The sequence below is a fragment of the Oncorhynchus mykiss genome, chromosome 18, assembly GCF_057628025.1.
Source record: "Oncorhynchus mykiss isolate SJ-2025 chromosome 18, ASM5762802v1, whole genome shotgun sequence".
Lineage (NCBI taxonomy): Eukaryota > Metazoa > Chordata > Actinopteri > Salmoniformes > Salmonidae > Oncorhynchus > Oncorhynchus mykiss.
In genome coordinates, this window is record NC_143039.1 from 5,429,418 (window position 1) to 5,447,003 (window position 17,586).

At 54.8% G+C, this 17,586-nt stretch overlaps 1 protein-coding gene across 1 annotated transcript in view; it reads right to left on the bottom strand.

Annotated features, from left to right (window-relative positions):
* Window positions 1–17,586, bottom strand: part of LOC118947128 (glypican-5) — a 286,720-nt gene that overhangs the window by 246,041 nt on the left and 23,093 nt on the right. The window contains exon 3 of the mRNA XM_090206690.1: window positions 731–1,266. Coding sequence (XP_090062816.1) covers window positions 731–1,266 — 536 coding nt within the window. The remainder of the gene's footprint in view (window positions 1–730; window positions 1,267–17,586) is intronic.

Here is a 17,586-nt window from a genome sequence, read left to right on the forward strand (position 1 = left end):
AGAATAGATGAATAGATAACAAGCAGAGGGAACCTATAGAATAGATAACAAGCAGAGGGAACCTATAGAATAGATAACAAGCAGAGGGAACCTATAGAATAGATAACAAGCAGAGGGAACCTATAGAATAGATAACAAGCAGAGGGAACCTATAGAATAGATAACAAGCAGAGGGAACCTATAGAATAGATAACAAGCAGAGGGAATCTATAGAATAGATAACAAGCAGAGGGAATCTATAGAATAGATAACAAGGAACCTATAGAATAGATAACAAGCAGAGGGAACCTGTAGAATAGATAACAAGCAGAGGGAACCTATAGAATAGATAACAAGCAGAGGGAATCTATAGAATAGATGAATAGATAACAAGCAGAGGGAACCTATAGAATAGATAACAAGCAGAGGGAACCTATAGAATAGATAACAAGCAGAGGGAACCTATAGAATAGATAACAAGCAGAGGGAATCTATAGAATAGATAACAAGCAGAGGGAACCTATAGAATAGATAACAAGCAGAGGGAACCTATAGAATAGATAACAAGCAGAGGGAACCTATAGAATAGATAACAAGCAGAGAGAACCTATAGAATAGATAACAAGCAGAGGGAACCTATAGAATAGATAACAAGCAGAGGGAATATATAGAATAGATGAATAGATAACAAGCAGAGGGAATCTATAGAATAGTGGTGTTATTATCACGTGTAAAACAACGCCAGGGTTACCTCAGCCATGCTAGCCAGACAGCCACGCATTACGTTGAGACAGTAGCCCATACAGGGTTTAGACAGGGTGAGTCCGTGGCAGTGGGGACAGTACTGCATCCTGAGCAGAGCTCTGCGACACTCCCTGCTAAACACCAGGTGATCCGTGGTGTTGATCACCTCTACGCCGAGGTGCAGCGCCTGTAACAGCACACGACCCCCGACCCCCGACCTCCCGATCTGATTGGCTAGGACTCCCGGAGCGGCACCGAACGGGGACAAATCGCGGCGGGCGGAGCGGACGCACTCGGCGTAACCGGGGGTGACGCGGCTGGGGCTGGGGTTGATGAGGTGGTGGTAGACCAATGGGAAGAGAGCGTCGAAGAAGCGGCTGGTGATGTCATCAACGTTGAGTTCGGAGCCAAGGAGGAAGAGGCCGACGTCAGTGAACAACTCTCTCACCAGACCTGACGCCTCCCCAGCCATGTTACGGTACGACGCCTGGAGGACCAGGTTGGTGTGGTTCTCTGATGCCTTTATCAGAGACTCAAAGCTTTCTACAGGAGGAGAGAGAGAGAGAGAGAGCGAGAGCGAGAGAGACAGAGAGAGAGGGAGAGAGGAATGGAGGGAGAGAGAGAGAGAGAGGCAGAAGGAGGGAGAGAGAAAGAGAGAGGGGAAAGGAGGGAGAGAGAGAGAGAGGGAATGGAGAGAAAGAGAGAGAGAGGGGAATGGAGAGAGAGAGAGAAAGGGGTATGGAGAGAGAGAGAGAGAGAGGGGAATGGATAGAGAGAGAGAGAGAGAGGGGAATGGAGGGAGAGAGATAGAGAGGGGAATGGAGGGAGAGAGGCAGACGGGGGAAAGAGAGAGAGAGAGAGGGTTAATAATAGAGGACCAGGTTGGTTCTCTGATGCCTTCATCAGATTCAAAGGTTTCTACAAGAGGGGGGGGTGAAGGGACTGAAAGGGTTTCTGGGTAGTCTCTCCTTCCCCCAGGCTGGGACGAGCTAGGACCTGACCAGTGGGTAGTCTCTCCTTCCCCCAGGCTGGGACGAGCTAGGACCTGACCAGTGTGTAGTCTCTCCTTCCCCCAGGCTGGGACGAGCTAGGACCTGACCAGTGGGTAGTCTCTCCTTCCTCCAGGGTCCAGGCTGGGACGAGCTAGGACCTGACCAGTGGGTAGCCTCTCCTTCCTCCAGGGTCCAGGCTGGGACGAGCTAGGACCTGACCAGTGGGTAGTCTCTCCTTCCCCCAGGCTGGGACGAGCTAGGACCTGACCAGTGGGTAGTCTCTCCTTCCCCCAGGCTGGGACGAGCTAGGAACTGACCAGTGGGTAGTCTCTCCTTCCCCCAGGGTCCAGGCTGGGACGAGCTAGGACCTGACCAGTGGGTAGTCTCTCCTTCCCCCAGGCTGGGACGAGCTAGGACCTGACCAGTGGGTAGTCTCTCCTTCCCCCAGGCTGGGACGAGCTAGGACCTGACCAGTGGGTAGTCTCTCCTTCCCCCAGGCTGGGACGAGCTAGGACCTGACCAGTGGGTAGTCTCTCCTTCCCCCAGGCTGGGACGAGCTAGGACCTGACCAGTGGGTAGTCTCTCCTTCCCCCAGGCTGGGACGAGCTAGGACCTGACCAGTGGGTAGTCTCTCCTTCCCCCAGGCTGGGACGAGCAAGGACCTGACCAGTGGGTAGTCTCTCCTTCCCCCAGGGTCCAGGCTGGGACGAGCTAGGACCTGACCAGTGGGTAGTCTCTCCTTCCCCCTGGCTGGGACGAGCTAGGACCTGACCAGTGGGTAGTCTCTCCTTCCCCCAGGCTGGGACGAGCTAGGACCTGACCAGTGGGTAGTCTCTCCTTCCCCCAGGCTGGGACGAGCTAGGACCTGACCAGTGGGTAGTCTCTCCTTCCCCCAGGCTGGGACGAGCAAGGACCTGACCAGTGGCTAGTCTCTCCTTCCCCCAGGTTCCAGGCTGGGATGAGCTAGGACCTGAACAGTGGGTAGCCTCTCCTTCCCCCAGGTTCCAGTCTGGGATGAGCTAGGACCTGACCAGTGGGTAGTCTCTCCTTCCCCCAGGCTGGGACGAGCTAGGACCTGACCAGTGGGTAGTCTCTCCTTCCCCCAGGCTGGGACGAGCTAGGACCTGATGTTACGTTCCCCAGTTTATGTGTTGTAGTTTGTGTTTGTGCATGTGTTTATTTCAGGAAATGGCTTCCTGAAATCCTCAAGCAGCTGATTGGTTGACTCCAGGGCTAATTGGAGAGCTGACCCCGCCCCCTCGTCAAGACACAGCTGTCTCCAGTTACACATTCCTTCTAAAGCTGTATAAAAGCCCGTGTTCTGTTCAGGAGAGAGAGAGATTTTTGGAGGTAGGGATTGCATAGAGAGATTTTTGGAGGTAGGGACTGCATAGAGAGATTTTTGGAGGTAGGGATTTGCTAGAGAGATTTTGCTAGAGATTTGCTCTGATGTCATTGCACTGAGGTCATTGCAGAGCGATTGTTTGTGATAGAGAGATTTTTGCTGGAGGTTGATTGTGCTGGGAGTTAATTGCTGGGAAGTGGTATGTTCTGTGAGTTTGTTGCTCAGATAGAGCTTATTTGATGTACTTTGTTTCTTAGTTTGTTTGTAAAATTGTTTAATATTCTGTTTCATTTGTTCCCAGGGGAGAAGGGGAAGGCACCTTGGTAGTGCTTAGGCAAGAGGCCCGCGGGCATACATATACCCGTAGTATATTCACTGTCTAGGCACACTAGGTAAGACCTGGGCGGACCACCCCCTGTATTTTGGTTAGGGCACCAGGTGGTGCTAAATTAGGTAAAAGTGGTTAGGCAGGGAAGATAGGTAAGGGGGGGGCTTTGAGATTTACTTTCTTTGCTTTGGTTCTGTCCAGCCCCTTTTCCCCATATTACCGTGTAAAGGAATAAAGTCCTTGTAAACGGTACCACATTCTGCCTGTTGTCATCCTTACTCGCACCTACAGTCCATACCTTTTTCACTTCACGGAGAGTTTAGTTGTAGCAGGGTGTTGCGTTCCCTCTTCATAGAGGCGTGCGTAACATAATGGGGGCTCATCCGGGATCTTTCCATTAAACCCACTGGACCCTGCTGCTCTGAGCTCTCTGTGGTTAGTGATTGAGGTGTGATGGTAGGTTGTGAGTTTGGATGACTTGTTTAGTTAGTGTGTTCAGTAGACTGCATTGTATAAGATGGCTGCCTCAGCCATCTCCAAGTTTTTTGAAGCGCCCTCTATTGATTGTTTGGGTAGGTTTCGTAAAGTAGACCTTATAGCTATAGCTGACCATTATGGATTTGTTGTCCCTGAGAAAGCCCTAAAGGCTGAGCTTTTGGTGCTAGTCAGGGAGGGTTTAGTGAGAGAACGCATTCTCTCATTGCAAGGAGAGGAGACGGGTAGACCTTCTGATGCCAAGTCGGAGGACAAGGCGGAGGAAGGGGTTCCTCGTACCCCTTTTACATTGCCCCGATTCGATCCTTTATCTTCTGCTTCGGGTCGTTCAGATGGAACTGCTAGGCTGAAGGTGAGGCTGGCTCGGTTAGAAATGGAGCAAAAAGATAAAGAGAGACAGATGAATTTTGAACTTGAAATTAGGAAAATAGAAGCTGACAAGGAGGTGAGGATCCGACAACTGGAGCTAGAGGCTCGCTCCAGTGCGACTCCACAAGCTGCTCATCATCCAACCCACTTCGATGTGAGTAAAAACATAGCTTTAGTCCCTCCATTCCGAGAGTCGGAAGTGTATTCTTATTTCTCTGCGTTTGAGCGTGTAGCCGCTGCGCTGCATTGGCCACTCGAGGTTTGGCCACTCCTATTACAATGTAAATTGTCTGGGAAAGCCCAGGAAGTCGTAGCTGCGCTCTCCCTGGAAGACAGTTTACACTACGATACAGTTAAAACTACCGTGTTGCGGGCTTATGAGTTGGTGCCGGAAGCTTATAGGCAGCGCTTCAGGAACCACAAGAAACCCTCTCACCGTACGTTTGTTGAATTCGCTAGGGACAAAGAGTCTCTGTTTAGTCGCTGGTGTTCAGCCAGCAAAGCTAACACCTTTGCTGATATTAAGGAGTTGATGCTGTTGGAGGACTTTAAAGGCAACCTCCCAGATAGAATTGTAGTTCATTTAAATGAACAGAAAGTGGTGACATTGGCCCAAGCAGCAGTGTTGGCAGATGAGTACGCTTTGACACACAAGACTGTCTTTGGTGCTCCGCGTTTTGAAGGCCGGACGATTACGTCATCAGTTCCTCGTTCAGGTCGCTTTTCCTCTGAAAACCCTAAGCCTTTTCATGAAATCCGTGAATGTTTTTACTGTCACCAAAAGGGTCACGTGATTGCGGACTGCACAGTTTTGAAAGAAAAACCGAAACAGTCCCTGTCATCGTCCCCAAAAATGAAAAGTTTGGGTTTAGTCAAGTCTTTGGCTCGTCCATTGGATCGAGTTGTTGATTCAGCATTTGAGAAACCGGATCCTGTCTATGCTCCGTTTATCTCTACCGGTTATGTTTCCTTAACAGGAGAACAAGCGGATCAAAAGCCTATCCAAATCCTACGAGACACTGGGGAGGCGCAGTCAGTAATCATTACAGATGCTTTACCCTGGTCTTCTGAAACATATTGTGGCTCACATGTCATATTACAGGGAATAGAGACAGAAACCGTACCTGTACCATTACACTGGGTCCACTTAGTGTCAGACTTGGTATCAGGACATTTCCGTGTTGGTGTTGTATCTACACTCCCAGTAAAAGGAGTCACATTGCTACTAGGGAATGATATTGCTGGTGGTAATGTCACTCCTGTGTTAGAGGTAGTAGACAATCCAGAAATCAGAACTGGGACGAGCTAGGACCTGACCAGTGTGTAGTCTCTCCTTCCCCCAGGCTGGGACGAGCTAGGACCTGACCAGTGGGTAGTCTCTCCTTCCCCCAGGATCCAGGCTGGGACGAGCTAGGACCTGACCAGTGGGTAGTCTCTCCTTCCCCCAGGCTGGGACGAGCTAGGACCTGACCAGTGGCTAGTCTCTCCTTCCCCCAGGCTGGGACGAGCTAGGACCTGACCAGTGGGTAGTCTCTCCTTCCCCCAGGCTGGGACGAGCTAGGACCTGACCAGTGGGTAGTCTCTCCTTCCCCCAGGATCCAGGCTGGGACGAGCTAGGACCTGACCAGTGGGTAGTCTCTCCTTCCCCCAGGCTGAGACGAGCTAGGACCTGACCAGTGGCTAGTCTCTCCTTCCCCCAGGGTCCAGACTGGGAAGAGCTAGGACCTGACCAGTGGGTAGTCTCTCCTTCCCCCAGGGTCCAGGCTGGGACGAGCTAGGACCTGACCAGTGGGTAGCCTCTCCTTCCTCCAGGGTCCAGGCTGGGACGAGCTAGGACCTGACCAGTGGGTAGTCTATCCTTCCCCCATGCTGGGACGAGCTAGGACCTGACCAGTGGGTAGTCTCTCCTTCCCCCAGGGTCCAGGCTGGGACGAGCTACGACCTGACCAGTGGGTTGTCTCTCCTTCCCCCAGGCTGGGACGAGCTAGGACCTGACCAGTGGGTAGTCTCTCCTTACCCCAGGGTCCAGGCTGGGACGAGCTAGGACCTGACCAGTGGGTAGTCTCTCCTTCCCCCAGGCTGGGACGAGCTAGGACCTGACCAGTGGGTAGTCTCTCCTTCCCCCAGGCTGGGACGAGCTAGGACCTGACCAGTGGGTAGTCTCTCCTTCCCCCAGGCTGGGACGAGCTAGGACCTGACCAGTGGGTAGTCTCTCCTTCCCCCAGGGTCCAGGCTGGGACGAGCTAGGACCTGACCAGTGGGTTGTCTCTCCTTCCCCCAGGCTGGGACGAGCTAGGACCTGACCAGTGGGTAGTCTCTCCTTCCCCCAGGGTCCAGGCTGGGACGAGCTAGGACCTGACCAGTGGGTAGTCTCTCCTTCCCCCAGGCTGGGACGAGCTAGGACCTGACCAGTGGGTAGTCTCTCCTTCCCCCAGGCTGGGACGAGCTAGGACCTGACCAGTGGGTAGTCTCTCCTTCCCCCAGGCTGGGACGAGCTAGGTCCTGACCAGTGGCTAGACTCTCCTTCCCCCAGGCTGGGACGAGCTAGGACCTGACCAGTGGGTAGTCTCTCCTTCCCCCAGGATCCAGGCTGGGACGAGCTAGGACCTGACCAGTGGGTAGTCTCTCCTTCCCCCAGGCTGGGACGAGCTAGGACCTGACCAGTGGCTAGTCTCTCCTTCCCCCAGGGTCCAGACTGGGACGAGCTAGGACCTGACCAGTGGGTAGTCTCTCCTTCCCCCAGGGTCCAGGCTGGGACGAGCTAGGACCTGACCAGTGGGTTGTCTCTCCTTCCCCCAGGCTGGGACGAGCTAGGACCTGACCAGTGGGTAGCCTCTCCTTCCTCCAGGGTCCAGGCTGGGACGAGCTAGGACCTGACCAGTGGGTAGTCTCTCCTTCCCCCAGGCTGGGACGAGCTAGGACCTGACCAGTGGGTAGTCTCTCCTTCCCCCAGGCTGGGACGAGCTAGGACCTGACCAGTGGGTAGTCTCTCCTTCCCCCAGGCTGGGACGAGATAGGACCTGACCAGTGGGTAGTCTCTCCTTCCCCCAGGCTGGGACGAGCTAGGACCTGACCAGTGGGTAGTCTCTCCTTCCCCCAGGGTCCAAGCTGGGACGAGCTAGGACCTGACCAGGGGGTAGTCTCTCCTTCCCCCAGGCTGGGACGAGCTAGGACCTGACCAGTGGGTAGTCTCTCCTTCCCCCAGGTTCCAGGCTGGGACGAGCTAGGATCTGACCAGTTGGTAGTCTCTCCTTCCCCCAGGCTGGGACGAGCTAGGACCTGACCAGTGGGTAGTCTCTCCATCCGCCAGGCTGGGACGAGCTAGGACCTGACCAGTGGGTAGTCTCTCCTTCCCCCAGGCTGGGACGAGCTAGGACCTGACCAGTGGGTAGTCTCTCCTTCCCCCAGGCTGGGACCTGACCAGTGGGTAGTCTCTCCTTCCCCCAGGGTCCAGGCTGGGACGAGCTAGGACCTGACCAGTGGGTAGCCTCTCTTTCCTCCAGGGTCCAGGCTGGGACGAGCTAGGACCTGACCAGTGGGTAGTCTCTCCTTCCCCCAGGCTGGGACGAGCTAGGACCTGACCAGTGGGTAGTCTCTCCTTCCCCCAGGCTGGGACGAGCTAGGACCTGACCAGTGGGTAGTCTCTCCTTCCCCCAGGCTGGGACGAGCTAGGACCTGACCAGTGGGTAGTCTCTCCTTCCCCCAGGGTCCAGGCTGGGACGAGCTAGGACCTGACCAGGGGGTAGTCTCTCCTTCCCCCAGGCTGGGACGAGCTAGGACCTGACCAGTGGGTAGTCTCTCCTTCCCCCAGGGTCCAAGCTGGGACGAGCTAGGATCTGACCAGTGGGAAGTCTCTCCTTCCCCCAGGCTGGGACGAGCTAGGACCTGACCAGTGGGTAGTCTCTCCTTCCCCCAGGCTGGGACGAGCTAGGACCTGACCAGTGGGTAGTCTCTCCTTCCCCCAGGCTGGGACGAGCTAGGACCTGACCAGTGGGTAGTCTCTCCTTCCCCCAGGGTCCAGGCTGGGACGAGCTAGGACCTGACCAGGGGGTAGTCTCTCCTTCCCCCAGGGTCCAAGCTGGGACGAGCTAGGATCTGACCAGTGGGTAGTCTCTCCTTCCCCCAGGCTGGGACGAGCTAGGACCTGACCAGTGGGTAGTCTCTCCTTCCCCCAGGGTCCAAGCTGGGACGAGCTAGGATCTGACCAGTGGGTAGTCTCTCCTTCCCCCAGGCTGGGACGAGCTAGGACCTGACCAGTGGGTAGTCTCTCCTTCCCCCAGGCTGGGACGAGCTAGGACCTGACCAGTGGGTAGTCTCTCCTTCCCCCAGGCTGGGACGAGCTAGGACCTGACCAGTGGGTAGTCTCTCCTTCCCCCAGGCTGGGACCTGACCAGTGGGTAGTCTCTCCTTCCCCCAGGGTCCAGGCTGGGACGAGCTAGGACCAGACCAGTGGGTTGTCTCTCCTTCCCCCAGGCTGGGACGAGCTAGGACCTGACCTGTGGGTAGTCTCTCCTTCCCCCAGGCTGGGACGAGCTAGGACCTGACCAGTGGGTAGCCTCTCCTTCCTCCAGGCTGGGACGAGCTAGGACCTGACCAGTGGGTAGTCTCTCCTTCCCCCAGGCTGGGACGAGCTAGGACCTGACCAGTGGGTAGCCTCTCCTTCCTCCAGGCTGGGACGAGCTAGGACCTGACCAGTGGGTAGCCTCTCCTTCCCCCAGGCTGGGACGAGCTAGGACCTGACCAGTGGGTAGTCTCTCCTTCCCCCAGGCTGGGACGAGCTAGGACCTGACCAGTGGGTAGTCTCTCCTTCCCCCAGGCTGGGACGAGCTAGGACCAGACCAGTGGGTAGTCTCTCCTTCCCCCAGGCTGGGACGAGCTAGGACCTGACCAGTGGGTAGTCTCTCCTTCCCCCAGGCTGGGACGAGCTAGGACCTGACCAGTGGGTAGCCTCTCCTTCCTCCAGGCTGGGACGAGCTAGTATCCCACACCATGTGCCTGTCATGGGGCTGTAACTCTGCTGTAGGGGTGAAGCAGAGAGCAGGGAGCTGCAGAGAAGGAGTAAAGAGACGTGCCGGAGCCTAGGTACCCTCCGAACCGGTAAACACCCAGCACTGGGGGGGGGGGGGGGGGGGGGGTGTGTGACAGCTCTGGGTGCCAGGTTGAGAGAAAGGGTTCTGTCTGATTAAAGGGGATTAACAGCATCTGATCTCAGAGTCTGGTGACTGGGGAGGGGAGGTTAGGGTTGATGTAGGAGTCTAGTGACTGGGGAGGGGAGGGGAGGTTAGGGTTGATGTAGGAGTCTAGTGACTGGGGAGGGGAGGTTAGGGTTGATGTAGGAGTCTAGTGACTGGGGAGGGGAGGGGAGGTTAGGGTTGATGTAGGAGTCTAGTGACTGGGGAGGGGAGGGGAGGTTAGGGTTGATGTAGGAGTCTAGTGACTGGGGAGGGGAGGGGAGGTTAGGGTTGATGTAGGAGTCTAGTGACTGGGGAGGGGAGGGGAGGTTAGGGTTGATGTAGGAGTCTAGTGACTGGGGAGGGGAGGTTAGGGTTGATGTAGGAGTCTAGTGACTGGGGAGGGGAGAGGGGAGGTTAGGGTTGATGTAGGAGTCAGGGTAAAGACAAACCTCCTCTGGGGTTTCATCTCTGCTTAGTCATCTTGACAGAAACCTCCTCTCCGTTTCCTCTCTGCTAAGACATCTTGACAGATAAACCTCCTCTCCTTTTCATCTCTGCTAAGTCATCTTGACAGAAACCTCCTCTCCGTTTCCTCTCTGCTAAGACATCTTGACAGATAAACCTCCTCTCCTTTTCCTCTCTGCTAAGTCATCTTGACAGATAAACCTCCTCTGTTTCCTCTCTGCTAAGTCATCTTGACAGAAACCTTCTCTCCGTTTCCTCTCTGCTAAGTCATCTTGACAGATAAACCTCTCCGTTTCCTCTCTGCTAAGTCATCTTGACAGATAAACCTCTCCGTTTCCTCTCTGCTAAGTCATCTTGACAGATAAACCTCCTCTGTTTCCTCTCTGCTAAGTCATCTTGACAGATAAACCTCCTCTGTTTCATCTCTGCTAAGTCATCTTGACAGAAACCTCCTCTCCGTTTCCTCTCTGCTAAGTCATCTTGACAGATAAACCTCCTCTGTTTCCTCTCTGCTAAGTCATCTTGACAGAAACCTCCTCTCCGTTTCCTCTCTGCTAAGTCATCTTGACAGATAAACCTCTCCGTTTCCTCTCTGCTAAGTCATCTTGACAGAAAAACCTCTGTTTCCTCTCTGCTAAGTCATCTTGACAGATAAACCTCCTCTGTTTCCTCTCTGCTAAGTCATCTTGACAGATAAACCTCCTCTGTTTCCTCTCTGCTAAGTCATCTTGACAGTGGGTAGTCTCTCCTTCCCCCCTGGCACGGGGCTCTGTTACCCTGGCTCTCTCTCTGGCACGGGGCTCTGTTACCCTGGCTCCCTCTCTGGCACGGGGCTCTGTTACCATGGCTCCCTCTCTGGCACAGGGCTCTGTTACCCTGGCTCCCTCTCTGGCACGGGGCTCTGTTACCCTGGCTCTCTCTCTGGCACGGGGCTCTGTTACCCTGGCTCTCTCTCTCTGGCACGGGGCTCTGTTACCCTGGCTCTCTCTCTGGCACGGGGCTCTGTTACCCTGGCTCTCTCTCTCTCTGGCACGGGGCTCTGTTACCCTGGCTCTCTCTCTGGCACGGGTCTCTGTTACCCTGGCTCTCTCTCTGGCACGGGGCTCGGTTACCCTGGCTCTCTCTCTCTGGCACGGGGCTCTGTTACCCTGGCTCTCTCTCTGGCACGGGGCTCGGTTACCCTGGCTCTCTCTCTCTGGCACGGGGCTCTGTTACCCTGGCTCTCTCTCTGGCACGAGACTCTACTATGAACTATCCTGGTGGCCTTTGTTGACAGTGCAATGAGCGTTGGCGGGTGTGTGTGTGTGTGTGTGTGTGTGTACGTGCGTGCACTGCTCAATTATCTCTTCCTGAAACCATTTTAAATCTTTGATATAATTGTAAGCATTATATTCAGGATGTTTATAAAGCGTTAGAAAGCGGTCCAAGTTACGTCCCTGAGGTTTTATGGGTATTTTCAGTTTGCCGCGGCAGGAAGAAAAATATGATATTCTGTAACTAATCCCCCATGTGTTCCTGCCTCCTATTGGACAATACTACATCTGTTCTGATAGGACACTTCAACAGTCTGTAGAGTGACCAAGTGTTCACTTAGCTGGTCAGAACAAAACCCTTTAAATAAGGCAGGTTCTCTGAACATGTATTATCAAACTAACCCAGAGTCCTAACCCAGAGTCCTAACCCAGAGTCCTAACCCAGAGTCCTAACCCAAATCAAGAGTCCTAACCCAGAGTCCTAACCCAGAGTCCTAACCCAAATCCAGAGTCCTAACCCAGAGTCCTAACCCAAATCCAGAGTCCTAACCCAGAGTCCTAACCCAGAGTCCTAACCCAGAGTCCTAACCCAGAGTCCTAACCCAGAGTCCTAACCCAGAGTCCTAACCCAGAGTCCTAACCCAGAGTCCTAACCCAGAGTCCTAACCCAAACCCAGAGTCCTAACCCAAACCCAGAGTCCTAACCCAAACCCAGAGTCCTAACCCAAATCCAGAGTCCTAACCCAGAGTCCCCTCCCTTCCTCCTAAACTAACCCAGAGTCCACTCCCCCTAAACTAACCCAGAGTCACCTCCCCTTAAACTAACCCTAACCCAGAGTCCCCTCCCCTAAACTAACCCTAATTAACCCCTCCAAACACGACGAGTGGAGTTTAGACCAAAAAGCTCTATTTTTGTCTCATCAGACCACATGTCCTTCTTCCATTCCTCCTCTGGATCATCCAGATGGTCATTGGAAAGCTTCAGACGGGCCTGGACATGCGCTGGCTTGAGTAGGGGGACCTTGCGTGCGCTGCAGGATTTTAATCCATGACGGTGTAGTGTGTTACTAATGGTTTTCTTTGAGACTGTGGTCCCAGCTCTCTTCAGGTCATTGACCAGGTCCTGTAGTGTAGTTCTGGGCTGATCCCTCACCTTCCTCATGATCATTGATGCCCCACGAGGTGAAATCTTGCATGGAGCCCCAGATTGAGGGTGATTGACCGTCATCTTGAACTTCTTCCATTTTATAATAATTGCGCCAACAGTTGTTGCCTTCTCACCAAGCTGCTTGCCTATTGTCCTGTAGCCCATCCCAGCCTTGTGCAGGTCTACAATTGTATCCCTGATGTCCTTACACAGCTCTCTGGTTTTGGCCATTGTGGAGAGGTTGGAGTCTGTTTGATTGAGTGTGTGGACAGGTGTCTTTTATACAGGTAACGAGTTCCAACAGGAGCAATTAATACAGGTAATGAGTGGAGAACAGGAGGGCTTCTTAAAGAAAACTAACAGGTCTGTGAGAGACGGAATTCTTACTGGTTGGTAGGTGATCAAATACTTATGTCATGCAATAAAATGCAAATTAATTACTTAAAAATCATACAATGTGATTTTCTGGATTTTAGTTTTAGATTCCGTCTCTCACATGCTTTGTAAGAGGAAAACCTGCAAAATCGGCAGTGTATCAAATACTTGTTCTCCCCACTGTACACTGGCAGTCAGATCTCATTTAGCCTGCCCAACACTGTGGTTCAGGATGAACACATCTAAGTGGAAGGAGCTAGAAGCAAGAGAGAGAGACAGAGGCAGACAGAGAGACAGACACAGAGAGAGAGACAGAGAGAAAGAGAGAGAGAGATGGCCGAGAACGCGAGCGCAAGAGGGAAAGAGAGAGATGACTTAATGGGCCTTACCTAACCAGACCTACTTCAGTCATGGGAAAAGGGATATTGTCTTTGTCTCCTTTCCCCGTCTCTGCCTCTATCACTCTCACCCTTCCTAACCTCTCCTGGAGGTTTACAAATCGATATTTGAGGAGGCGCTATGGTGAGGCCTCTCTTCTGAACTCCAAAAAGATGAGAGCAGGAGAGAGGATGGGAGAGGGAGAGCCGGGGAGAGGGAGAGCCGGGGAGAGGAAGGGAGAGGGAGAGCCGCGGAGAGGATGGGAGAGGGAGAGCCGGGGAGAGGATGGGAGAGGGAGAGCCGGGGAGAGGATGGGAGAGGGAGAGCCGGGGAGAGGATGGGAGAGGGAGAGCCGGGGAGAGGAAGGGAGAGGGAGAGCCGGGGAGAGGAAGGGAGAGGGAGAGCCGGGGAGAGGAAGGGAGAGGGAGAGCCGGGGAGAGGAAGGGAGAGGGAGAGCCGGGGAGAGGGAGAGCCGGGGAGAGGAAGGGAGAGGGAGAGCCGGGGAGAGGAAGGGATAGGAGAGCGAGGGAGAGGAAGGGATAGGAGAGCCGGGGAGAGGAAGGGATAGGAGAGCCGGGGAGAGGAAGGGATAGGAGAGCCGGGGAGAGGAAGGGAGAGGAGAGCCGGGGAGAGGAAGGGATAGGAGAGCCAGGGAGAGGAAGGGATAGGAGAGCCAGGGAGATGAAGGGAGAGGAGAGCAGGGGATAGGAGAGGGCACTGTACCGCTCTGGTCAGGAAAACATGGGGGGAGAGGAGCAACAAAGTGGTCCTACACAAGCCCAGGTACTCTCAGGAAGTGGTATACACACACACACACACACGGTAAGTGTGATTGCCCAACTCCACTGCCGACTGGTAGGCACTTTCAGAAGCAGCAATAACAACTCAACAACCCCTCCTCAGTTTAAGAGCCAGAGTCAAATAAAAACAGTACATAATGACCCTTTCATGACTTCTGAAAGCAGCTCTATGTGAGGGAGGAGCTGGGAGGATAGAGAGGGAGGAGCTGGGAAGATAGAGAGGGAGGAGCTGGGAGGATAGAGAGGGAGGAGCTGGGAGGATAGAGAGGGAGGAGCTGGGAGGATAGAGAGGGAGGAACTGGGAGGATAGAGAGGGAGGAACTGGGAGGATAGAGAGGGAGGAGCTGGGAGGATAGAGAGGGAGAAGCTGGGAGGATAGAGAGGCTGTGTGAGGGAGGAGCTGGGAGGCTGGAGAGGCTGTGTGAGGGAGGAGCTGGGAGGATAGAGATGGAGGAGCTGGGAGGATAGAGAGGGAGGAGCTGGGAGGATAGAGAGGGAGGAGCTGGGAGGATAGAGAGGCTGTGTGAGGGACGAGCTGGGAGGATAGAGAGGCTGTGTGAGGGAGGAGCTGGGAGGATAGAGAGGCTGTGTGAGGGAGGAGCTGGGAGGCTGGAGAGGCTGTGTGAGGGAGGAGCTGGGAGGATAGAGATGGAGGAGCTGGGAGGATAGAGATGGAGGAGCTGGGAGGATAGAGAGGGAGGAGCTGGGAGGATAGAGAGGGAGGAGCTGGGAGGATAGAGAGGCTGTGTGAGGGAGGAGCTGGGAGGATAGAGAGGCTGTGTGAGGGAGGAGCTGGGAGGATAGAGAGGCTGTGTGAGGGAGGAGCTGGGAGGCTGGAGAGGCTGTGTGAGGGAGGAGCTGGGAGGATAGAGATGGAGGAGCTGGGAGGATAGAGAGGGAGGAGCTGGGAGGATAGAGAGGCTGTGTGAGGGACGAGCTGGGAGGATAGAGAGGCTGTGTGAGGGAGGAGCTGGGAGGATAGAGAGGCTGTGTGAGGGAGGAGCTGGGAGGCTGGAGAGGCTGTGTGAGGGAGGAGCTGGGAGGATAGAGATGGAGGAGCTGGGAGGATAGAGAGGGAGGAGCTGGGAGGATAGAGAGGGAGGAGCTGGGAGGATAGAGAGGCTGTGTGAGGGAGGAGCTGGGAGGATAGAGAGGCTGTGTGAGGGAGGAGCTGGGAGGCTGGAGAGGCTGTGTGAGGGAGGAGCTGGGAGGATAGAGAGGCTGTGTGAGGGAGGAGCTGGGAGGCTGGAGAGGCTGTGTGAGGGAGGAGCTGGGAGGATAGAGAGGCTGTGTGAGGGAGGAGCTGGGAGGATAGAGAGGCTGTGTGAGGGAGGAGCTGGGAGGATAGAGAGGCTGTGTGAGGGAGGAGCTGGGAGGCTGGAGAGGCTGTGTGAGGGAGGAGCTGGGAGGATAGAGAGGCTGTGTGAGGGAGGAGCTGGGGGGATAGAGAGGCTGCGTGAGGGAGGAGCTGGGAGGATAGAGAGGGAGGAGCTAGGAGGATAGAGATGCTGTGTGAGGGAGGAGCTGTGAGACTATAGAGGCTGTGTGAGGGAGGAGCTGGGAGGCTGGAGAGGCTGTGTGAGGGAGGAGCTGGGAGGATAGAGATGGAGGAGCTGGGAGGATAGAGAGGGAGGAGCTGGGAGGATAGAGAGGCTGTGTGAGGGACGAGCTGGGAGGATAGAGAGGCTGTGTGAGGGAGGAGCTGGGAGGATAGAGAGGCTGTGTGAGGGAGGAGCTGGGAGGCTGGAGAGGCTGTGTGAGGGAGGAGCTGGGAGGATAGAGATGGAGGAGCTGGGAGGATAGAGAGGGAGGAGCTGGGAGGATAGAGAGGGAGGAGCTGGGAGGATAGAGAGGCTGTGTGAGGGAGGAGCTGGGAGGATAGAGAGGCTGTGTGAGGGAGGAGCTGGGAGGCTGGAGAGGCTGTGTGAGGGAGGAGCTGGGAGGATAGAGAGGCTGTGTGAGGGAGGAGCTGGGAGGATATAGAGGTTGTGTGAGGGAGGAGCTGGGAGGATAGAGAGGCTGTGTGAGGGAGGAGCTGGGAGGCTGGAGAGGCTGTGTGAGGGAGGAGCTGGGAGGATAGAGAGGCTGTGTGAGGGAGGAGCTGGGAGGATAGAGAGGCTGTGTGAGGGAGGAGCTGGGAGGCTGGAGAGGCTGTGTGAGGGAGGAGCTGGGAGGATAGAGAGGCTGTGTGAGGGAGGAGCTGGGGGGATAGAGAGGCTGCGTGAGGGAGGAGCTGGGAGGATAGAGAGGGAGGAGCTAGGAGGATAGAGATGCTGTGTGAGGGAGGAGCTGTGAGACTATAGAGGCTGTGTGAGGGAGAAGATGGGATGATAGAGAGGCTGTGTGAGGGAGGAGCTGTGAGGCAAGAGAGGCTGTGTGAGGCAAGACAGGCTGTGAGGGAGGAGCTGTGAGACTAGAGGGAGGGGCTGTGAGGCTAGATATGCTGTGTGAGGGAGGAGCTGTGAGGCTATAGAGGTTGTGAGGGAGGAGCTGGGAGGATAGAGAGTGTGTGAGGGAGGAACTGGGAGGATAGAGAGGCTGTGTGAGGGAGGAGCTGAGAGGATAGAGAGGCTGTGTGAGGGAGGAGCTGGGAGGATAGAGAGGCTGTGTGAGGGAGGAGCTGGGAGGATAGAGAGGCTGTGTAAGAGAGGAACTGGGAGGATAGAGAGGCTGTGTGAGGGAGGAGCTGGGAGGATAGAGAGGCTGTGTGAGGGAGGAGCTGACTGAACCAGACTACCGCAGGACTACCGCAGGACTACCAGACTACAGCAGGACTACCAGACTACCGCCTACAGCAGGACTACCAAACTACAGCAGGACTACCGTCTACAGCAGGACTACCATCTACAGCAGGACTACCAGACTACAACAGGACTTCCAGACTACAGCAGGACTACCAGGCTACAACAGGACTACCAGACTACAACAGGACTACCAGTCTACAGCAGAACTACCAGACTACAGCAGGACTACCAGACTACCATCTACAGCAGGACTACCAGACTACCATCTACAGCAGGACCACCATCTACAGCAGGACTACCAGACTACCATCTACAGCAGGACCACCAGACTACCATCTACAGCAGGACTACCAGACTACCATCTACAGCAGGACTACCAGACTACAGCAGGCCTACCAGACTACCATCTACAGCAGGACCACCAGACTACCATCTACAGCAGGACTACCAGACTACCATCTACAGCAGGACCACCGTCTACAGCAGGACTACCAGACTACAGCAGGACTACCAGACTACCATCTACAGCAGGACCACCAGACTACCATCTACAGCAGGACTACCAGACTACAGCAGGACTACCAGACTACCATCTACAGCAGGACCACCAGACTACCATCTACAGCAGGACCACCATCTACAGCAGGACTACCAGACTACAGCAGGACTACCAGACTACAGCAGGACTACCAGACTACAGTCTACAGCAGGACTACCAGACTACAGCAGGACTACCAGACTACAGCAGGACTACCAGACTACAGCAGGACTACCAGACTACAGTCTACAGCAGGACCACCGTCTACAGCAGGACTACCAGACTACAGCAGGACTACCAGACTACAGTCTACAGCAGGACTACATTCAACACTGTTCAACACTGTCTCAGAGCTTTATTCAGGGAGACGTGGTTTCTACATTCAACACTGTTCAACTCTGACTCAGAGCTTTATTCAGGGAGACATGGTTTCTACATTCAACACTGGCTCAGAGCTTTA